The sequence below is a fragment of the Ovis canadensis genome, chromosome 21 (genome assembly GCF_042477335.2).
Source record: "Ovis canadensis isolate MfBH-ARS-UI-01 breed Bighorn chromosome 21, ARS-UI_OviCan_v2, whole genome shotgun sequence".
NCBI lineage: Eukaryota > Metazoa > Chordata > Mammalia > Artiodactyla > Bovidae > Ovis > Ovis canadensis.
Genome location: NC_091265.1, coordinates 66,336,019 through 66,359,266, shown reverse-complemented (window position 1 = coordinate 66,359,266; position 23,248 = coordinate 66,336,019). Strand labels below are relative to the sequence as shown.

Genomic DNA, 23,248 nt, shown 5'->3' with positions numbered 1-23,248 from the left:
CTCACGTGTTGCACACGGCCATGGTCTGGCATGCCTCCCCCGTGCAGAACTCCGAGATGGTGCTGTACTGCAGGTTCACGTGGTGAAAGAATGTCGTGGCTGCGAAGGGAAAGCGGGGCCAGAGCCTCTCCTCAGGCCCTGGGCACGGTGGCTGGCACTGACCAGGCCAGAGGCCGCAGCCTCAGCACAGCATCGCCTTCGGGGTGGGCGGCACGGGCCACGGTGCTGAGCTGGGCAGACTGCCCCAGCCACTGCGACCCAGTGCCCTCCACGAAGGCCTGGGCAGAACACCTCCCACCCCGGCTCTTTCCATCCCCAGCTGCTGGGAGACACCACTAACAGGGCCGCAGCACCGGCAGCACTCTCCTCTGAGGAGAGCTGGCACACGGCCCTGCGGAGGGTGTTCTGTGAGCCGAGTGCCAAGCCTGGCTGGCAGGTGCGGGCGAGCCGCCCCCCAGGCCGCGGCCCTCCCTACCCTGGCCCTGCCGCCACGCTCGCGTCCCGCAGCCTCCCCCGGCCCTGGTGTCCTGCACCGAGTTGCCCTCTCTGCAGGGACCCCAAGGCCCTGTGGGGTTGGCCGTCCCGTGCCTCAGCTTCAGGCAGCTTGTGTGTGCAGACGCTGGGCACCAGCTCCGGGGGTCCCTGGGGCAACGAGAGGCCGCCCCGCCCCGCCCCGCCCCGCCCCCACGCACTGTTGCTGGCCAGCCACTCGTTGAGGTCGATCTCCCGGGGCAGCACCACCAGCTCCTTGAACCCGAAGTCCGTGATCCTGGACTTGGCATACTCTGGCTCCAGGTACACCTTCTTCTCCTCGGTGGCGGCGGGCTTCTTCCCGTTGGGCTTGGCTTTGGACTTCCTGCGAAGAGAAGAGAGGCAGGGGTCACGGCAGAGGCAGGCGCGGAGGCCGCAGGCCCAGCTCCGGGGGCACCTCGGGGGCTGCAGCTCCTGCGGCCCAGGTGTGGGCGGACGCCGCCCTGTGCCTCTGCCCTCCCTGCCCCGTCAGGGCCCAAGCCTGGAGCCAGAGGCAACAGGGGGCTCGCAGCCCACCCGAGGACGGGAGAGTGGCTATACGAGCCGGCTCCCCCCCACCCGTGACACCACGGCCCCGCAGGGTCCTGCCTGACGTCCTCCCGCACAGGGGGGCCAGCAGCCCGCCCTGCTGAGGCCCTGCCGTGCGCCGGCGCCCGGGGCCGCCCTGAGGCCTGCTGTCCCCACAGGCCCCCGCTCCCCGCCGCCAGCTAAGCGGCCCCGCGTGGTTCCAGGCACAGACGTCGGCGCCAGCGCATGTCACAGAGATTTGACGAAACGGCCACTTCTAACGTTTTCCTTTCTCATCCGTTAAGAGTCTGCTGCCGTGTAACAAGACACACGGCTTTGAGGTGTTCTCTGGGCATTGAGCACCAAGACCCAGCGCTCCCGGGACTGAGGGAGCGCCAGCCCCACCTCGGTGGGGACGGCAGTGGCCTCACAGCCGGCCTCCCCCCCGCCCCCGAGGCCCGAGACAGAGGGGATGGCACATCCCCAGGGGGAGGAGACCGCCCGACGGAGCGGCCAAAGCCGCTGCCGGGATGCCAGCCCGGGCCGGGTTCGACCCGAGTCCCTGTGTCTTCCGCAGGCTGGGGCAGAGGGAGCCAGCGTGTGCCGTGTGCAGAGCAGGGCCCCCGGGCCGACACGGGGTCACACTGCCCCTACCCACCAGGTTTCAAGGCCGGTCAGGCTCTCGCGGAGGGTGAGGGAGGTTCCTAAGAAGAGGGACTCGTCTTCTTCCTTCACTCGAGTGCCTGGGACCTCCAGCGCGACATCCCGACTCTGAGCAAATACACGGCCGGTCCATCAGCCTGTCCTGAGCCCACCGACCAGAAAAGGCTGCCCTCAGCTGCGGACTCTTGAGGAAGGGCCATCTGGGATGGGGCGGGGGGGCATCCGAGGGCATAAATGCTTGGTGAGGCAGGCCACAGGGGCCCGAGGGGCAGCCACAGGCCTGGGGGGCGTAGCCTGGCTAGGGGGCGGGGCCGGTCTCAGGGCAGTGGGAAGACGGAGGACCCGGGCGCCTGGGGGAGACCCACTGTGGGCCCTGCACGGGGCGCCAACCAGACAATCTGTGTGGCCCCCCTCCAGCCCCACTGAGGCACAGGGGTCAGGGGGTCACACAGGATGGAAGGTCTGCAGCCCCTGACCTTGCCCTTTTGTTCTTCTGCTTTGAAAAGTTGCTAGTGGCTTATTTAAGAGAAACAGGAAGGAAAAATGCTCTCTGAATGCCAGGGAAATGTTTTCCCCTCAGCGTCGCACAGCAGATCTTTGCCTTAAAAGGCAGTGTGTGCTTGGCCTCCGGGTGTGGCGCGGCAGGGCCAGCACTGGGTGGGGGCCACGAGGTCCTGCGCTGGGCCCAGGCGCAGACACGGCACACACACGGGCACATGCGGGGGCACCTCAGGAGTTCTGGGGGGTGCGGGTCACAGGGGGCAAGCGTGGACACGGACCTCTGGGGGCCACGCAGCTCCCCCGGGGGCACAGAAGGGACCAAGCCCCAGAGGGGCTGCGGACACCGGTGGGCGGAGCGCGTTCTGGAGCCTGGGTCTGAGCCCGGAGCTGCCGCCGCCCGGCGGGAAACCTGCACTTGCCTGGATGGTGCTGTGCCCACAGCCCTGGTCTCCCAGGGCCAGCCTGCAGAGTGCACCTCCCACCCCGACTGGCCCTCTGCTCTGCCCATCCCCGAGCGTCTGCCCATGGACGACTGTCCGCTGTGCTCCCGGCCCCGCTGACCTGACCCCCTTGCCTCTGCTCCAGGTGGCGCGCCTGGCTGGGGCCAGACACCCCGAGTCAGTGGCGGCGGGCGGAAGGTGCCGCCATCACCCGCGAGGGCTGGGGCGAGGGGGCCCAGGCCGGAAGCCCCCAATGGCCCCGCCCCCGTGCCCTGCGCTCCGTGCAGCAGCCTCCCCCTGGGGGTCTTCACATGGGCAGCTGGGCCAAGAGGCAGAGGAAGTGGGCCTGGAGTCGGCGGTGAGAGCCCTCGGGCACAGGCTTCCGGCAACACGCAGTGACCCTGGAGCCGGGGTCTCCCCACCGGCTCAGGCACTGGACGCCCCTCCAGCTGACGCCCCCCAGGTGCCAAGCGCCGCTGCCGCCAGCTCCGTTCATCAACTCCTTCCAAAGGCACCGTGGCCAGCTCGGCCCCAGGCGAGGCTGCCCCAGGCGCCACCACAAGGACACCTGTGGCGAGGTCCTGACATCCGGGAGCGGTGGGCAGTCCAGGTGTTCCCACAAGCCACCCCTCCAGGCGCCCGTGCTGGGCGAGGGGCCGGGGCCTCCAGGCACAGAGCCGGCAAGGTGGCCCTGGACTGGGGGTGCAGACATGGGGGACGGCGCCCCTCTCCCCTCAGAGCCCGGCCGGCCCGCCGCCTTCCCCTGATACCAACGGATACCAGAGCAGCCAGCGCCTTTTCCAGGGGGGTGCTCCAGGTGGCCTGGGCCGGGGGCCGCAGGAGCTGACATAGGCGGGCGGCCTGGCACGGCCTCACGGCTGGAGGGGAGCTGGGTTACGAGCCTCCTACAGACGCGAGGACGTGGAGTCCAAGTAAAACCCGGGTGCTGGGTGGGCCCACAGGGAAGCCCGGGGCGGTGCGAGGAAGGAGGCGCCCAGGGAGAGAGCTCACCTTCCCAAGACCCCACGTTCTGACGAGCAGGCCTGGGGCACCTGCACTCTTGACACCTGGAGACCAGACAGCCCCTGGCCATGTTCTCGCGGGTCCTCACGGGCCCTGGCGACCAGCCCCTCCCTAGAGCAGGGACGTGGGGGCAGAAGACTGGGAAGATCCCCACGGAACCCCCGTCAAATCCCCACAAGCTGCAGCGGCCAGACACTGTGGGGAGACACACGAAGTCGCTTCTCTTCTAGGTTAGGGGCTGGGCGGTCAGCGCCCCAAACAGAGCAGGCTTTCACAAGCTGTGCGTCCCCACCAAACAAGAGACCTGCTGAGAGGAAAGTCACCGGGCAGGCCGAGGGCGGCGGAGACCCCCGAGGCCAGTCCTCGCGCATCAGGTGCTCGTGGCGTGGCCCCACCCGGCACCGCGGCCTCCAGGAGCCGCCACGCGCTGAGCCCGCATACTTGGGACTTCTCTCCCGGGAGGTAAGCTGCTCTTCGGACTCCTGGCCGAATCACCACCTTTGTGTGAAGCCCTCCTGGCCCCTGGGGCAGGCCTTGGCCTCTCTCTCCCAGCCGGCTCAGAGGGCTGGCCCTGCCCTTGCCCTCCTTGGCACCTACTCCGGGTCTGGGGCCCCCCGCCACGCTGGGCGCACACAGCAGCTCCTGACACTGTTGGGGGCGTCACCGCTCCTAATCAGAGCCAGCATCCCAGAGGGGGCCCTACCAGCGTGCCCACACCCCACACCTCTACACGGCAGCTCACTCTGGGCTTCTGCTTACGACCCCGCAGAGTCCTCCGTGGTGGGGGCGGCTGGGGGCGGCCCTGTGGGGAGGAGGGCGGCAGCCACAGAACCCCGGGGACGCGGGTCACGGAGCCCGCCGGCGGCCGCTCCCCCAGGCACCGCAGCAGCACAGCCGGGCCTCCCCGAGACGCCTGCGCAGCCTGGTTACCCTCAAAGAGTTAGGAGAGCAAACGGCAGTTTTCCTCGAGAGCTGCGATGCCCCCGAATCACAAGCAAACGCATGGCGCGCACACGGAGGCCGAGGTCGGCCGGGGCTCGTCTGAACTGCGGCTCCCGGGGGAGGAGGGCAGCTCTCCCTGCCAGCAGCGTGTCCGGTGCCCCCTCACCGCGGGGCTGAGCCGGGCCCCCAGAGCACGCAGCACGGGATGGACGCCCCGCTTGGGAGGGCCGCTCCCCAGCACTGCCCACCCACCTCCGCCTTCCTGAATGCCCGACCGAGACGCTTCCACCCTGACGCAGAAGAGGCTCTGGAGAGGCTCCAGCCTCTCACGTGGGACACTGGAGGCTCTGTGGAGCAGCTGAGGGAGGTGAGGAAAGAGGCCCCACAGCAGACACAACCAGGGCAGGCTCTGGACAAGGTCGCTCGTCACAGGCTCCGGTCACCCTGCCCAGGGACCGGGGGTGGCGGGGGTGTGGCCCGGGGGCTCAGGAGGGCATGACTCGGGTCTGCTGCAGGCACGGCTCACTGCAGGCAGACGCCAGTCTCAGGAGCCCCGTTCTCACCCAGACCCTCTGGGCTGGACACCCGCTTTGGGGGCTCCCTGCCTCCCACAGACAGCAGGAAGGGCTGAAGTCTAGGGAGAACCTCACTCCAAAGTTCTGAGCACGCCCAGCTGCTCCCGCCCCAGGCCCACCCGCTCCTCAGCCCAGGCGGGGTCTGCACAACACGGAGACCTGACCAGGGGGAGGGCCACGCCTCCCCAGACCCAGACAGCCTGGGGCGGGACGAGGGACTCTCCGACGCCCGCGGCCCTGCCACGCTCACCTGAGCACTTTGCCAACTGCCTGAAGCACTGTCTTGCAGCTGAGACCGGCCTTGGGGGGCGGGCTGAGCAGAGCTCGGTCTGTGGGGAGACCACTGCGGTCTCCGAGCATGGTGGGCAGCGCAGAAGCGAGCCGGGAAAGCAGGCGCCCCGGCCCCGACGCTCCCTGCCTTCCTCGCAGCCCTGGCTGGGGGCCAGCCACGCCGGCCAATGAGGCAAGCGGGTGGGAGGGCGGCCGGGCCCCGGCTGGGCAGGGACAGCAGCTGCTCCTTTTACAGGCAGGGCCGGCCAAGCCCGGTTACTTGAGGGGACGCCTCAGTCGCCTTTCAAAGTGGCGCCGCTCAGGCGCTGTGTGGGGTGAGGTCACTGCTGCGGGGTTGGTGTGGCCCGAGAGAGGACCTGCTGGGGGGGCCCTTCTGACACGGCCAGGGACGCTCTGGGCAGGCAGGGCTGCGGGGAGAGGCGGGCTGTGCACCTGCAGAGCGCGGAGGCAGGCAGGCAGCGTCTCCATCCAAGTGCTCTTGGGAAGACAAGCTGCCAAGTGGGCACGAGGCAGAGGGCGGCAGACCCCGTGGACACGCCAGAGGCCTCCCGAGGGGGCACAAGACGGGTGTGACCGAGGTCTTCGTCACGCAGGCCCCATACAGGACCGTCAAGGACTAGAAAAGCAACCATCTGACAGGACGACCCCAGCTGAGCTCCAGCCTCTGACTGGCCACAGGCCCAGCTCGATGTCGGCGCGGCGCTGGCCTGCACTCAGCAGCAGCCCCATCCAGCAGGAGCGTGGCCCTGGGGCGGCCAGGCCCCCACACCGCGGCCTCAGCTGGACTCTCTGCCCCACGGCCGCATCCCACAGAGCCAACCACTCACCCAGGCTCAAGCTAGCTCTGCGCTGCGGCAAAGCCCCCAGGGGGACCACCCCACACGTGTGGAGCAGGCTGGCTGCCCAGCCACACGTGTGGACCAGGACAGGACCCAGGCACTGTACTCACCTGGGGAGCGTGAGCCTCCCTGGGTGGGGAGGACGCGGCCTGCCAGGCAGCTGGTGCAACTGAGCAGAGGGTGCCTCCAACCCCCCGCCACGGGATGAGAACTGCCACTTCCTCAAGGGGCCCTGGGCCCCCCTATCGGAGCAGATAGAAGGCCGAGACTGACCCAGCCACCCTGCCGCCGGGGAGTCCCCTTCCCCGGCGCTCTGGGCTGGCAGAGCAAGGGCACGGGTGTGCACACCCACCTCGACAGCTACGTCCCCACCCAGCGGACACGGCATCCACATGGAGCCGGGCATGCGCGCACCCTGATGCCTCCACCTCTGGTCTGCCCCCGGGGACCATGCCCACCTCCTCCCTGCCTGTCTGGAACCCTCCCACTCACGGCGCCCCAGCTGTGAGGGCAGCAGAGCCCAGAACCCTGGTTGAAGGTGCAGGAGCATGTGGTTCACGTAAAAGCAAGTGGGCAAGACTTCAAGGCTGAGTCCAATGAAAATGGAAAAGAACGAGGAAGAGCGATCATCGCAACAGTCCAGAAAAACACACGAGACAGATGAAACCCATGCCTCAAAAATTACATTTGGAAACCTCAGAAATAAAGCGAGTTAAAGAAAGAACTGAAGTGGCAGCCAAAAAGGCCAATAAGAGCGAGAACTGGGAGCTCCCAAATGAAGTCTAGACGAGGGGAGACATGAGGGGGGAGGGCTCCTTGCTTTTAATGGAAAGGGAATGAAGACCTTTCTCCACTGGGAGTAACCGATGCTGGACTTGCCCTCCACCATCAACAACCTCACACTGGATACACCATAAGCAGCAACTGGTTTCAGATGCTGGAGGACGCAGGGGATGGTGCCCTGGACGGCAAAGAAGGCCTGGGGAGGGCCGCGACGGCCCGCTGGAGGGCCCAGGGTCTCGGCCACGGCGGACACAAGAACAGAAGCTGGGGCTGAGGACACGCAGGGCAGAGAAGCAGAGGGGACGGGGCTTCCCAGGGCAGGGCCACGTGGATGGACAGAGGGCCACGAAGCCTTCGGCTGACTCCCGGGCTGAGGAAGCTTTACTGCGGTGCTCACTGGGGGCACTGCGCCGAGCCCTGCCTTTCTGCTGGGGTCCTGTCTTGTCTCCTCCTCGAGGTGTCTCCTCCTCCGGGCTCCTTGGTGGGGAGGTGACCAGCAAGGGCCTGCGGTGGTGCCTGGCCCCTGCCTGCAAGGACCTGCTCGGCGGGGAGGGGACCCCTCTGAGGGGCCCCAGCAGCGAGTCTGGGAGGCCAGACGGGCAGAGGTCACGGGCAGCGCACCGGGGGGATGGGATGCCGAGCGCTGTGCTGTGGGCCCTCGGGTCCCTGGCTGAGCCCGCCTGGACACTCGCTCCAGGAGCGGCTACGGGAGGACACCCCACCCAGGAGGATGGGTGCGGCCCACCTCAAGGCTCGCATGGGCCTAAAGCGAGTTCCTTCCCCCCAGCTAGAGGACAGGTGGAGAACTCCCGAGGTCAGTGGCGAGAAAAGCCGGCCAGACACGAGATCGCGCCACAACCCCAGCAACACAGAACACGAGGCTGAGAGCCAGTCGTTTCCACCCTGAGTCCAGGCAGCTCACAGACAGAGAGGCATCCAGCAGCAGATGGGCCAAAGGCCCTGACGCCGGGAAGGGTCGGGGGCACCAGGGGAAGTGGGCGGCCGAGGGCAGACGGCTGGGTGGCATCACTGACTCGGTGGACACGAGCTTCCGCAAACTCCGGGAGACGGTGGAGGACGGAGGAGTCTGGCGTGCTACGGTCCACGGAGTCACAGGGTCACAGAGTTAGACACGACTCGGCGAGTGAACAGCAAAAGCGAACACCGCCCGAGGCACAGCTCCCGAGGTTCGTGTCCAGTCGGAACTCACCAACCTCAGGAAAGGAGAGCAGCGCACCAGTGAGAGGGATGTCGCTCAGTCGCGTCCGACTCTTTGCGACCCTGTGGACTGTAGCCCACCAGCTCCTCCATCCATGGGATTTTCCAGGCAAGAATGCCAGAGTGGGTTGCCATTTCCTTCTTCAGGAGATCTTCCCTGACCCAGGGATTCAACCTGGGTCTCCCGCATTGTAGGCAGATGCTTTACTGTCTGAGCCACAGTACAGTTCAGTTCAGTTCAGTCACTCAGTCGTGTCCGACTCTGGACCCCATGAATCGCAGCACGCCAGGCCTCCCTGTCCATCACCAACTCCCGGAGTTCACGCAAACTCATGTCTATCGAGTTGGTGATGCCATCCAGCCATCTCATCCTCTGTCGTTCCTCCTCCTCCTGACCCCGAATCCCTCCCAGCATCAAAGTCTTTTCCAAATGAGTCAACTCTTTGCATGAGGTGGCCAAAGTATTGGAGTTTCAGCTTTAGCATCATTCCTTCCAAAGAATACCCAGGACTGATCTCCTTTAGGATGGACGGGTTGGATCTCCTTGCAGTCCAAGGGACTCTCAAGAGTCTTCTCCAACACCACAGTTCAAAAGCATCAATTCTTCTGCGCTCAGCTTTCTTCACAGTCCAACTCTCACATCCATACATGACCACTGGGAAAACCACAGCCTTGACTAAGATGGACCTCTGTTGGCAAAGTAATGTCTCTGCTTTTCAATATGCTGTCTAGGTTGGTCATAACTTTCCTTCCAAGGAGTAAGTGTCTTTTAATTTCATGGCTGGAATCGCCATCTGCGGTGATTTTGGAGCCCCCCAAAAAAGTCAGCCAGTGTTTCCACTGTTTCCCCACCTATTTCCCATGAAGTGATGAGACCAGATGCCATGATCTTTGTTTTCTCAATGTTGAGCTTTAAGCCAACTTTTTCACTCTCCTCTCTTTTATCTTAGCTCCTCTTCCCTTTCTGCCATAAGGGTGGTGTCATCTGCACATCTGAGGTTACTGAGCAATCTTGACTCCAGCTTGTGCTTCTTCCAGCCCAGCGTTTCTCGTGATGTACTCTGCATAGAAGTTAAATAAGCAGGGTGACAATATACAGCCTTGATGTACTCCTTTTCCTATTTGGAACCAGTCTGTTGTTCCATGTCCAGTTCTAATTGTTGCTTCCTGACCTGCATACAGGTTTCTCAAGAAGCAGGTCAGGTGGTCTGGTATTCCCATCTCTTTCGGAATTTTCACAGTTTACTGAGATCCACACGGTCAAAGGCTTTGGCACGGCCACGCTAGGAATCGAACCAACTGATCGAAAAGGCCCGAGAGGGCTCAGGGCTCAGCGAGGAGGCAGTGGCGTCAGGGTCACCGCGGCTGCGTCCCGCCTGCTCCACAGATGAGAGAAACACTGGACACGTTCCAAGGAGATTTTAAAACACGTGTTTTTTGAAGATCCCAGTTGAACTTGCAGAAACTGAAATATCTGAGACAAAAAGTTCCCTGGATGGAGGCCGAATGCCGAGACACAGCGGTGACGACAGAAGGTGCGCAGCAGGAGCTCGAGGGGAGGGCCACGTCCGCCTCCTGGGAAGACCCAGCTCCTACGTCTCAACGGCGAAGCCGCACGGGACACAGGGACAAGGGCTGAAGGTGCCTGCAGGCAGAGCAGAGGGGCCAGTGTGAGGGGCCACGCGGCCACCAGGCTGGGCACGAGCGGCACCCGCACTCAGGCTGCAGCCAGCGAGCGAGCAAGGGCGGGTGGGCCCCGGGGGAAGGCGGCCAGCATTCTCAGACCCCAGCAAGCAATCCGCCAGGTCACAAACTGGAAACAACCCTCGCGGCCGCCGGTAACAGGTGAACAGGCCTCCGAGGCACCAGCCAGCCGAGTGAAGCCCAGAATGCCCGGGGAAGAAACCCCGCCCCCTGCCCGATGGTGCTGCGGGTGGGCCTCTGCCTGGGCACTCGTGCCCTGGAGCACAAGCCGCCCTAGTCAGGCGCCACGCGTTTAGGACGCTCGGGCGTCTGCACCCCCATACCCAGAGCCCAGCCCCAAGGGCGGCTGCCCCCAAGGAGAGGGCCTTTCAGGACACAAACAACGCCCTGGGCCTTGCTCCCACGGGCCCCCAAGTCCTTCACCATCAACAACTCGGGGCTGGGCCCAGGCCCCACTGCCAGAAGGGCACCCGTGAGCACAGAGACTGTGCGCACTTGGCCCGAGTGCCCGGGGGGCGGACGGACCCAGGCTGATGAAGGAGGGCCTCAGGGCCCCCGCCGAATCGCCCTGCCCGCTTCCTTGGTGAGACTGCAGGCAAGACGCCACCATGACTTCAAGGTCCCCAGCCCCGCGGGCGGACTTTCAGGAGAACAGAGAGCAGCCTGCTGTGCTAGAAGGTGAGTCTGGAGAGCTCAGGCCTCCGCCGGGGCCAGGAGGCAGGGGGATGGCAGAGCTGGACCGGAGGCGCCCCTGCGCCAGAATCCTGTGCAGTGAGGGCCCTGCACTCAGGGTCCGGACAGTCCTCCCAACTGCCGAGCTCCTCTCAGACCATCGCACACCGCGAAACAAACCCCTAACCAGGCTGTGCAGGGCGAACGCCACGTGCGTCTACTTAAAGACGCCTAAACATGCCTCCCGCTGAGTGGGCGGAGAAGTTCCCCAGGCCGGAAGCCACCGCACGTTTCCTTTCGAGACAGCCATCTGCACGGCCCAGCCTCCGGGCTCCGCCACGGCTGCACAGGTGGAGCACGTGTGTCTGCACGGGGAGGCGCTGTGTGCGCGTAGGGGTGTGATGCGGCTGCTGGGCAGCCATGCCCTCCCTCCCCACGCCCGGCCCAGGCTTCCCCAGTGCGCCCCGCCACCCTGCTGGCCCCCGAGGGCGCCGTGGACTGGCACAGTGCCGGAGCTGCCGCCCTCCGGGACCACAGGCCCTCCTCCACAGGCCTGTGGCTGGTATCAGGATGTGTCTCTCCTCGCCCGCCACCTTCCTGAGCTCCGGTAAGCTTAGCTCAGTCGCGTCCGACTCTTTGTGACCCCACGGGCTGCAGCACAGCAGGCTTCCCTGTCCATCACCTCCCGGAGCTTGCTCAAACTCATGTCCATCGAGTCAGTGAGCTCCAGTAAAGGATGCAGAGAGAGTCAGGTGCCCATGTCCACCCGGACACCCTGCCTGCCTGCCCTTGACCCCTTCAGGAGGCTGACCCCAGGCGTGCAGAAAGGGGCATGCACCAAACTGGGCACCCCGACCAGAAGCAGCAGGAACCCACGCTCAGTCCTTGCACATAACAGAGCAGCCGCCAGGGCCCGGCCCCTGGGCAGCGATGGGGAGCTGGACACGAGCCACAGCAAGGGCTTTTCCACCTCAAGAGACCCCGTGAGAGAATGAAAAGATAGGCATCGTGTGCTGACCCAGGACTTCCCTCCCGACAGACGGAGCGCTCTCTCAAAATGCAACAGAGAGCAGGCAGGACACGGTGACAGACATTCCCCTAGAGAAGCTGCACCCACACCCACCAGGACAGTCAGAACCAGACCACGGAGGCTGACAGGGCCAGAGAGCACGTGCAGACACAGACCTGAGCCTCCACAGGCCACACGTGCCTCCCTGGGCACCCAGCCACCTGCTCCCCTCGGCGGGAGGACGAAGGCGCCGGGCACACGGAGACAGCGTGGGTGCTCACGGCGGCGCGATCCTGGTCTGAACACACAGGAAGGACGGAGCCAGCCGGGCCCCCTCTGTGTGAGGCTGCGCCTCATGAGAGGACAGAGGACAGCTCTCCACAGCGGCGGGCGAGCCTCCCCGCAGCAGGCTCCAAGGGCAGAACCCACACACCGGACACTCTAGATGGGCTCAGGTTGGAATCTGAGGCCTGCGGCAGCTCAGTGGGTGCTAAGCCCCGAGGGTGTGGCGAGGGCCGTCCAAGGTTCTAGATCAGCCTGGTGGGAGGTCAGAGACTACGCCTATCTGTCAAAATTCAACAAAGCTTACGCTTCAGACTCAGTGGAATGTAAATTACACCTCTGCAAGCTGACCAGAGGCAAACACGCACAGGCCCACAGCGAAGCAGGCACTCTCACTGGCACCCCTGCGGGGAGTCCCGCAGGCCCCAAAGAAGCCACGGCCCACAGGGCCCCCGCCGAGGACTCCAGGCACAGGGCGCCCAAGGGCAAGAGGCGCCAAAGGCCGAGGGGGACCAGAGGGCCGGGCGCCAGCTCCTTTCCGGTTCCACGACTCGGGAGGGGCACGGGGCTCTAACCCGAAAGCCACACACCTGTGCGCTTGGAGCTGCTGTGCTTTCCCTTCGTGCGTTCTGTTCCAACAGAGCTATTCACGTATCGCAGGAAAGAGAGGGGGGACGACTGCGCCGGAGCGGCTCCTTTCTAGGCTGGATGTGGCTTCAAGCTCTGTCGCCACTTTCTCCAATCCCTTTTCCCTGACTGATCTATTTCACAGTAACAAAGAGCTTCATCTAGGTTTCCAAAGACAAAAGGGAGTAGGCAAGGCCTACTGGAGTGGCCACACAGAGGCTCTCTCCTCCCAGGCCCGCCCTGTTTGTCCTCAGAGCCCCGGGAGCGCCTGCCCTCCCTCCCCACAGGCCCCCGGGCACCCCACACAGCAGTCACACCACTGGGGCCACATCCAGAGGCGCCAGCAGCTTGGTGAGCCTGAGGCTGGGCGGGTGGATCGAGTCCCTGTTCAAGGCCCTGTGAGTGGAACAGGGGCTCCTGCGGTTTCCATCAGAAGGGCTGGGACGCCCGCCAAATGTCGCAGCCGATGCTACCAGTGGTGGTAGTGGTGGGGGCGGCGGCGGTCACCACGCTGGCTCTCAGAGGGGAAAGCTAGAGATCCACTCAAAGAAACCAGCTTGGAGCCAAGGAGATGCGCACACCAGGAGAGGCGGAGGTGGAAGGCGGGTAGGTGGAGGTCGTCTGCAGTGACTGCCTCGCGGCCAGCACAGAAACAGCCTCCTGAGACCAGAGGCCCCCAGGGGGCAGGGGCAGAAGCAGAACCTCCCGTGGCGTCTCCTCACTGCCCGGCCTGCTCTGGACCTGCTCCGCCCAAAGCCAGCTGGAACCTCGATGGCCGGGAGCCCCGGGCACGAGTTCCCGGGCCTCCACTGCCCAGGGTGACACCCTCGTGCCAGCCCCAGGCCTGGGCCACCCCCTGCCCCATTCCAGCGCTCCCCTCTCCAGGCCCACTCACCTGACCCGACGCCCCATCTCATAGTGCAGGAGGCGGAGGCACAGCCGAGACAAGGCCCACATGTGACCCCACCGCCGCTGGCTCCGGGGCACTCGCACCTCCAGGAGGGCAGGCCCGGGACTAAGGGACGTGAATTTCTACTCCTGGCAAGAGCTCGGCTGCCCTGGGCAGGGAGAGGCGGGCCTCACACGCAGCCCTGCGGCTGCTCAGGCGGCAGGTGAGTCACTGGGAAGGGCCACACCCCGCCTCCCTCCCAGCCCTGCGCCCCTTCTCTAGAGAAAGAGGAGGAAGCCCCAGGCCACCAGGGCTCCTGGGAAGCTGCCCAGCTCCTCACACTAACGGGGAGAAGGGCAGCCCCCCACCTCATGCAGCCCGGGCAAACAGGAGCCCCGCTAGCCTCGCCCGCCCGAGGCTGAGTGCTGGGTTCCCTCCGCATCCATCCCGTGTCGGCACACCACCCCCGGACCGCCCGCCAAGGAGGGCAGAGAAGACATGCGGCTGGGGCGGAGTGGCCCCCTGGGCCTGGCTGCCAGGCGGAGCTCGGAAATGCCCGGGCATTTGAGCAGGGGGCAGCCAAGCAGGAAGAGCACCTGGACGGGAGCGGGAGGCAGGCGGCACCCCACGGGCTAGGGGACGGGAGCAGGCCGTCAGCTTCGTGTGAGGCTCCAGCCAAGCCAACTGCCCCCCGGTGAGAGGCTGGTGAAACCCAGCGAGTGGCCCCTGGGTCGCCACTGACTACGGGGCACCCAGGTCACGCAGCTGCCACTCCTGACCCCCCAAAGCGCTGGCCCGGACACAGGGACTGTCGCCTCCCCCCATGAACCTTCCCAAGCCCAGCAGGCACAGAGCCCGGGCTGCCTGAGAAAAGGCTGAGGTGGGTCCTGCCAAGTCACCCCGCCCTCCCCGCTGGTATAAACACATCGGAGGCAACATTTAGCCCAGGCACTGGAGAAGGAAATGGCAACCCACTCCAGTTTCTTGCCTGGAGAATCCCAGGGACGGGGGAGCCTGGTAGGCTGCTGTCTATGGGGTCGCACAGTCGGCCACGACTGAAGCGACTTAGCAGCGGTGCACGGGAAGGAGGCTGGGGGAGCCGCCTCCCTGCACGGGGCCCGACCCCAACAGGCGCTCAAGCACAGATACTGGGACTCCTCTGAATCTGAAATGCTAGAATCCAATCAAGAAACAAACATCCCGGAGGAAAATGTCAGAGAGGTGGACGAGGCGCACTGCTCATGCAGGGCTGTAGGGAAGCTTCCCAAGAGGAAGGGATCCCGAGAGAAGACAGGCTGGGAGCTCAGCGGGGACGGAGGGTGACACCCCTCCCACGGTGAGCGCCCCAGGCTGGCCCCCACCGCCTCCAGGGACACCCCGTCGAGTGTCTGGGAGAGCCCCGTCACATCCAGGGAGATGTCCCCGTGACCCAGGGGCGCCTGAGGCGCCAGGCTGGTGGAGCAGCTTCCAGTCGTGGACACAGGGCACGCGGGGGGACCTGGCGGCACCTGCCCGCCTGCCGGGCTGCTGTCCCGCGTGGCCGTCGGGCCCAGGGCAGGCCTGTCCCCGGGGGGGCGGGGGGGGCAGGGCTCTGTGTGAGACAGTCCGGCCCCCGTGCAGGCTGCTGTGCGAGTTCTGGGCAGGCCTGTCCCCGGGGGGGCGGGGGGGGGCAGGGCTCTGTGTGAGCCCCCGTGGGGGCTGCCGTGCGAGTTCTGGGCATGTCTGAAGCAGGTGAGGCCAGAGGTGCTGAATGCCTTTTCAGCCTCCCGTATTTTCAGCTTTTACGACAGCTTTGGTGGGAGGGCGAGTTGAGGGAGTTCTGAGTAAGGACAGGCCCCCAACAAGGGTTGGACTCCTCGGACAGAAACTGCCGCCGCCGCGATGCTTCCCAGGTGGGCTCCTGACGGGGAGCCCAGGAGGGCAGCCTCGGCCCCTTTCGCCCCCAGCCGCCTGCTGGGCTGCGCCGCCTCCCAGGACCCCCTTCCTCTCCCTTTGGCGCTGGGCCTCCTCAGCAGCGAGCTTCCCGAAAGAGGGTGGAGAAGCGCTGTTCTTCCAGGGTTCGCAGGTGGAAAAGCGCTCCATGCTGATCTCGCGTTGGATTAATAGTTCAGCTGATGAGAAATGACTTCCACTTTGGAATTCCTTGTATTTTAGTTTCCGGATTGAATTTTGTTCAGATTCCTGGTTAGTTTTGCTCTGTTCCCTCTGAAGGTTTCTGAAATCCTTCCCTTATCCCATGCTCTGAAGGTCCCACTCGTGTTTCCTGGTGGGAGCGGGGAAGCTTTCATTCTGTGGGGCATGGGGTGAGCCTACTCAGTCTCAACTCGCTTCCTGTGATTCTAGAAATTTTCTAAGTTGCTTCAAAGCCCCTCTTCTGGAACCCCACCGTGGCTCAGAGGCCCCTGCACCGACGCGCCGACATCTTCACCACCGCCGACCTGGTGCCATACCTGACGTTGTGGCCCAGCTGGGAAATACCCCCAACTCGCCGCCTCTTCTTTACCACGACTCCCCCCTGTCATCACAGCTCCAGCCTCCAAGCGCTCCTGTTAATTCTCTGGGCGTTCCTCTTCTCTACTGGTCGGTTTTCACTTGCCGGGGGCTCCTCTGGGTCCTGCAGGCCTCTCAGGAGACTAACAGCAGTACCAGCCCATCTGTGTATTCCGTCCGCTCCCTCTTTTTCTACTGGTGTTGGTCTCTGCCTTCCTGTTCCCACAGTCCATGAGACACGGGGTGCTTCCTGGCCAGCCACTCAAATTTAACGATGGGCACCAAGGAGCTCACCGACAGTTTCGTGTGGGGGGCTGAGGGGGGCGAGGGGGGACAGGGCTGGTTCAGGCCGCACGCAGGGGGCACACCCACCCCTCCACTGTCCGGTGTCTGGAGGGCTCTTCTCCCGGGCGGGTCAGACGCCATCCTTCCGCCCGGGGAGTGGACGGCAGGCGCCGGGGCCCTGGACACAGGCTGGGCTGGGAGCTGTGTCCGTTGGCTCTGCACGGCGGAGGCCCTGGCGCGGTCCCAGGATGCGCGCTCTCAGGACAGTGACACTCGGGTTCAAGGCAAGCAGGAGGGAGCAGGCTGTCCAGCTGCTCCTGCGCACCTCCAGACCGCCAACCAGCCCCTCGGAGGTCCCGAGGGCCCCGCCAGGCTCCTCAGACTTCCGCTTCCTCTCGCCTGCGTTCCACCTGATCGCCAGCCTTCCAACTTCTGACTCTGCTGTCTCCCTGCTTTGTTCCCATCGGTCTCTGCCTTTCCAGAGCCCTCAGCTCTCATTCCAGCGGGGCTGGAGAGGGAGCAGATTCAACACACAAACGCAAAGTCCGCTCTCTTCAAGCAAAGGGGCCAACACGACGGGACACTGGCGGGCGGCCCCTGCTCCCCTCCAATGGGGCCCCTGGGCTCTCCCCTTTCTGACAGCCCCCCAAAGCTTCCACTCACCTGAGGGGTGCTTCCAGACAGGGGGTGCTCACAAGCTGCCCACACCCCTCCTCCACCCACCTGTGGGCAAGGCTTCCCACCCAGTTCAGGCAGATTCACGGACGTGGGCCAACCCTGCCTATGGGCCCAGTGGGCTTCAGAGAAAACTCATCTTAACAGTGTCCCCGCACAGCTCAGCCTTGCCCGACTCCCCTCCTTCCATCCCTCATCCTCAAATACCAGTCAGAGAACCCTGGGACCCAGCCCTGAGGGTCAGTGGGCTACCCGCATCCTGTCCAAGGCCGTGGGCTAAACCCAAGGCCCTGCCCAAGGCTTCCAAATGGACGCCTGTGTCTTCACGGAGACGTGCCCAGAGGCCAGCACAGAGTACAGGTCCGCCACCCTCTGGACTCTCTGGCCGGAGGCAGGCCGGGGCTGGGAACTCAGGTTCCTGCCTGCACAGGAAGGGCAGGCCATGTGGGCAGCAGACACGTCCACATCCACCCAGAAAGAGGCCCTGGGGAGCCTCCTGCTCGCGGCCCCTCAGCCACCCTGCCTTCACAGGACCACACCGCCACCAGCCACCACCCCCCTCGGGATTCCGAAACCACGTGGAGGAGGCCTCTGCGGCTCAGGGAGGTCCCCGCCCCCTCTGCTGAGGCCACAGGCGGAGTCCCTGACGCTGGATGACCTGCCCCAGGTCTCAGGCCACCGTGGCAGAATGGGTACAGCGGACAGTGCGCTCTGCCGGGGGTTGCTGCTTTCATGAGGATTCTGGGAAGTATTGACAAAAACTTCACTGAAGGTCAGTGAGTGGCGAGACGCAGCCCCTGGCCTTGGTGGCCCTTAGCTGCTCAAACACGGGCCGCCACTGAAGCCAGCCCCCCGTGGTGGCCAGGGCTCCCTAGAGCACGGGGCACAGGGTGGACACGTGCCCCTGAGGGCCCTCACCTGAGGGGTGCTTCCAGGCAGGAGGTGCTCACGAGCTGCCAAGAATCCCCCAAACAGGATCCCAGTGGGGACGGCGGGGGTGGGGAGGGGGCGTAGGGGAGGGGGCGTAGGCGCGGGCGCGGTACAATGAAGGAGGCCAGCAGTAGGGCCGTCGAAGGCCGAACAGCTACTTCCCCGTTCAGACACTCACACTGAGACACTGATGCTGCCGGGAGACCCCATCCCCAGGCCCTGCCCCCGCCCCATGCAGGTGGGACCCAGAACCCGAGGCTCCCACCTTCCCACCAAACCCACCCGTGCCACGCCCACCCAGTAGAGCGGCAGCGCCGCGCAGCCCGCGTGGACGCGGGGTCCCGCTCCCCGCTCCGCCGGCCCGCGCCGCGGTCTGAAGCCCGGCCCCGGGGCTCCGGGCTCCGGCATCCTGCGTGTCCGGCGCGCCCTCTGGTGGACGCAGGGGCCACAGGCGGAGCTCCCCGAGTCTCCCCATCCCCGCCCCCGCCCGGTTCTCCGGAGAACCGCGAGGCGGGTCAGACCGCCTCCGGGGTGCCCCTAGACCAGCCCAGAGGCGTGCAGAGCGGGCTGGGTGGGCTGAGGCGGAGAGCGGCCAGCACTTCCCAGTGCGCCTCTCCCCATGGGATAGCTGCGGGGCAGTCCAGCCAACTCCCGGCTGGCAGAGCTTCTGCACCGCCTGGGCCCCCAGGATACACGACGTGGGGGAGCATTTTCCACAGGAGCAGAACACAGGTGGTGAAGGCAAGGACAGTGATCCGGCAAGCGTGGCTGTGGGAAGGAAAGGACATCTTCCCACTGTGCAAACAAGGCGCCGAGCACCAGCTGCTTCCAAGGTCTTGCTCCACCTGACTGGGATGCGCGGCTTCTGCCTCCTGGAGGAGATCCCTCAGCATGGTGAGTGCGGCTGAAGGAAGGGGCAAGCAAAACCCTTTCCCCACAGCGAGCACGTGAACCCCAAGAGCACCCCAAGACCCTGCCAAAGGCTCATGAAAAAAGGTAATGACGACGTCGAAGCAGGCTCAGCCCCACTGACAAGAAACACCGCGCTGGGAGAGATGCTCCCCTCAGCAGACAGGGCCGGAGAAGACGGTGGGGGGCGGCAGCCAGGGCAGGGCCCGGCCGCCAGCCAGCCGGCCGGGGAGAGAAGGCGAGGGAGCCCGTGTCCCAGCCGCGGGTCCCGAAGACAAGCAGCAAGGAGCGACCGCCCCAGACGGGGTGGCACGGCTGTCGGGGGTGCAGAGCCAGAACAGACCCACCCTCCTGAGCTCACCCGTCTCCTCCACGGCCTCCATGCCTCCGCGTCCTGGGCCGGACAGCCCCACACAGCAGCCCCCCGAGACCCCGCAGCTCTTGGCCGGCGCCACTGAGGCTCAGGGGAAGGCTCGGCCCGAGGAGGGACGCGGGACGGGATTTCTATTTGGGAAAAGCCTCCCCTCGTGCACTGACATGCTTCACCGCTGTGGGTTCCGGGAGTGGAGGATATGAAAGGCAAGGGTCCCGAGCTCGGCGGTGAGCTCTGAGGGGCTTCGGGGTGGGGCTCGGAGAGAGGAAGGGGTGTAGGGCCCCCACGAGGAGAGGCCAGGGGGAGGGACTGCCCCAGAGCTGCAGGGGGCCCCATGCCGCCCCCTTCACTGTGGACAGTGGCTGCCAGAGACTGTGGAGGACCAGCCAGGTCCCAGCGCCTTGGGGGCCCAGCGCCCAGGGACCCCCAGGTGGGGCTGTGCTCAGCCCAGGCCCATCCCAACAGCCCGACCCGCCCGACACTGCACGCAGCGGGCACACAGACCACACGCGCGCACACGCAGCACGCCCTAGGCCACGTGACAGGATGCATTTACCAGCGGTCATGACTACAGCTGGACAGAAGCCTCCAGAACAGGCGGCTGCGGCCTCTGGCCCTCCGTCTGCGGCGGTCCGCACAGGGCCTGGGCCCTGCTGGCCAAGGGCGTCCGCTGGGGGTCCTTTCTGTACACGCAGGGGGCACACGAGAGCCCAGTGCAGAAGCGCAGCGGGCACCGGGGCCGGCGGCGGTGCTGAGGAGGCCGTCGCTAGAGAAGCCGGGCTGTGCCTGGAGACAGCCAACGGGAAGCGCCCCCCAAGCGCGCGGCCCTCAAGCGTGTCCAACGGATCCGTGTTTCTACAGGCTGGCTGCGAACTTCAAATGAAGGCTGCTATTTTCAGAGCTGCTTTTCAAGTTCTACTTCAGACAGTTATTCAAAGTGTCCACTTAACGAATAAATGCCCTTCCCAAACACGTCTTACAGAGCTGTCACACCGACACCCCGCACCGCTGCCCAGCTCGCCACCCCGGCCCCGTGGCTCCCTTCCTGTGTCCGTCCCAGGCTCCAGCATGGCATTGGGCCTGCGCTTTCCAGGCCTGCAATTCTCCAGATCAGTGGGTTTGGTGGTTTAAGAGTCAAGACAGGTCGATGAGAAAAACACTGAGTTGGAGAGCGGGCCCACCCGGGGCCTTTCTGCTGCACCTGGTTCCCTCCCGTCTTTCCCTCCAGCCTCGGCTCAGCTTCGAGCCTGGCACTGGCCGCTCTGCACCCTGGCACCTAGACGTGGAGCTGGGGCAGCGGCTCCCCGCTCTGGGTCAGGCTCCCCACTCTGGGTCTCCCTGGAGCCCTTCAGAGGCCCGACCCCAGCCTCTCACCCACACAGGGACAGCCCACACAGACGATCAAACTCCTGCTGCTCCGGACCCAGGGCCCGCAGCGGGTCAGGGAGCTTTGTGACCACGGCTGCCCCGGGCAGAGCAGGCAGGTGGGAAACCAGACTGCTGCCACGCAGAGAAAGAGGAGCTGAGGGGCGAGGGGACGGCAGGGGGCACCTGTGTGGCTCTGGGGGCAGCAGCCCCCACGCGACTCCCTCCACGGGCAGAGAAGCTGCTCGGTGTCCCTGCTGACGTTCTCACAGAGGGCTCTCAACACGTGCGGAGGCAACCACAGGAAACATCTCGGCGCGTAACGCACATGATGGGGCAGCACGCTGCGTGGAGAGAGCCAGGAGGGCAAGGGCCTTTGTGAACGCCAGGGAGCCCGCCACCGAAGACACATGCCCGGGAAGCAAGGAGGCGCCCAGCACAGGGGCGTCTGGGCTCAGGCGGGCCCCGCGCGGCGAGGTCTGCCGGTGTGGACAGGCCAGCCCGGGCCAACCCACACAGCTCCTTTCTTGGGGGAGCCTGGATGGGGAGGCAGCCCAGCCCAACTCTGACACTTCGGACAGCAGAAGTGGGACCTCTAGAGCGCAAAGCTGAAGAGGCCAGCATTCCACCCAGCTCACACAGTCTCGCACACAAGACTCGCTCTGTTTAAAGAGATCTAAAGAAAGGGTGGCGGGTGGAGTCTGATCCAAAGTTACTAGAGAACAACAGGGGACGGCACAGAGGCTGAGACCCCGCCCCCAACGCAGGCACACAGGCCCGACTCCTGACTCAGGGAGACCGCAGACGCTGAGGGGCGACTGCGCCCGTCTGTCAGCTACTGAGCCTGCGCTCTGGAGCCTGGGGGCCACGGAGCCCAGGAGGCCCGCACCCCGACAGCCTGTGCTCCGCCACAGGAGACGCCACCGCGACGAGAGGGCTGCCCACGGCCACCAGAGAGGCCACGCTCGCCACTAGAGCAGGCCCGGACACAGCGACGAGGACCCGGCGCAGTCAGAGATGAGCTCAGAGGGGAGTAAATGATGTGTTTTTTAAAGTGGAGCTCTCTTTCAATAAGGACGCACAGAGAATAAATAAGTAAGAATCAGAACAGCCTCTATACCAGGACAGCATGTCAGAAAGATCTACTCCTGAAAATAAACACTATTACCTATTAATTCCAAAATTGTTTTAAAAATCAGGGAAAATTAAAAAGCCAGGACAGAACCACCATAATCATGAATCAGAATTACAAAGACTCAGACCGACAGCAGAGAACCATTGCCTCTCGGCACATAATCGGTTAGCAGCACACCCTCCTGGAGAGAAGCCCACCTCAGAGACAACGGAAAGCCCAGACAGGACTGAGGGCCGTCGGGAAGCCCGCTGCTCCAGCCCCGCTGTTAGCAGCGCACCGCGCTGGCAGGAGAGGCCCCTGGCCCCTCAGCACGGTGAGGCACAGCCACAGAACGGACCAGGTCTCCCACGGAAGCCCTGGGCCCTGCAATGGGATGGGGAGGGCCAGCGCGGCTCCAGGCCACCTTCAGTCTTTCCACGCGTTGTCTGTTCCCCAGGAAGTCCCAGAGACGACCATCCCAAAGCAGTGGGCGCCCCCGGCACCGGGAACATGGTCTCCACGAGCCATTCCCACCACAAGAAACCAGGGCTCCCCGGAGGAAAGGCAGGCCGCAGCCGGGGCTTCACTGTCACAGCAGAGAGCGGGGTCACTCTCCGAGGCCCCGAGAGTCACTGTCACAAGGCTGGGAACCAGCTTGAATAAGCGCCCAGAGGCCACGGACGGGGCAGACTGACCATCAGGGAGGATCGGAGCTGCAGCAGCCTGCAAGACGGAGACTGCTTCAGCCCATCAATTCTCAGTGGGGTGCACACTTTACGCCTTCTTGGTTACTTGGAGAAGGCGTTACAGAATCAGCACTTAATTCTGAGAGCTGGTAAGCAGAGGCAAGGAATCAAGCGTTTATCCAGCCTCGTGTATATTGATGTGGGGCCACTAGAGGGCTGACAGGACAAAGCGTCTCCTCAGAGGCGTCACGGCCAGAGCGCCTGTGCTCCAGGCTGGCCTGCGGCCTTCGTCCCCGTGTCCACACCCCAGAAAGGTGAAGGCTCACACCTGCTCTCTCCCCCTCAGTCCATGAAGAAGAACAAGACACACAGTGAGCAGAAGTGTGCGCCCGAGGCCGACTTGGGCAGCAAGACCCTGAGTTCCAGAAGGGAGTGCCTCCGGCCGGCTCTCAGAGAGGCCACGTCGGGCTCTGCAGAGCGCGCTCGTCCTGCGTGTGGCCGCTGCGGGAGGCCGGCACCGCCTCTCGCTGGCTCCTCTGAGTGCAGAGGACAGGCCCCGGGCCACCACGGCCCAGGAGGACACTCCCCCGGGGCCCGGGGACACCTGGAACGAGAGGCGGCGCCTCGCTCGGCTGTCTGCCGGCTCCCAGGAGGCCGAAGGGGTGCTTCCGTCTCCCCAGGTCCCTGGTCACCCAGGGTGGCTGAGCAGGGGAGGCCGCAAGCTGCCCCATCTGAGCTGCCCTGGAGCCCAGCACTGGCTCTGTTCCCGTCACAGAGGGGCTGCTGTCACACCTCAGACCCCAGCGGCTCACAGCAAGCTCTGCAGGGCGCAGTCCCTGCTCACACCACAGGGACCCACCAAAGGGGCAGCTTCGGCTCCCCTCCAAGGCAGAGGGCCAGGCAGACCTGTCTCAGCAGAGGCCCT

At 65.0% G+C, this 23,248-nt stretch overlaps 1 protein-coding gene across 3 annotated transcripts in view; it reads right to left on the bottom strand.

Moving 5' to 3' along the window:
- Window positions 1-23,248, bottom strand: part of MOB2 (MOB kinase activator 2) — a 52,103-nt gene that overhangs the window by 12,770 nt on the left and 16,085 nt on the right. For 2 of the 3 annotated variants that reach the window (XM_069565828.1, XM_069565826.1), the window contains exons 2-3: window positions 693-856; window positions 6-99 (exon numbers count right to left, since the gene is read on the bottom strand). In XM_069565828.1, the coding sequence (XP_069421929.1) occupies window positions 6-99; window positions 693-856 (258 nt within the window). Of the gene's footprint in view, window positions 1-5; window positions 100-692; window positions 857-5,432; window positions 5,702-23,248 lie in introns of those variants that run through there. The other variant, XM_069565827.1, reaches the window with a different exon arrangement.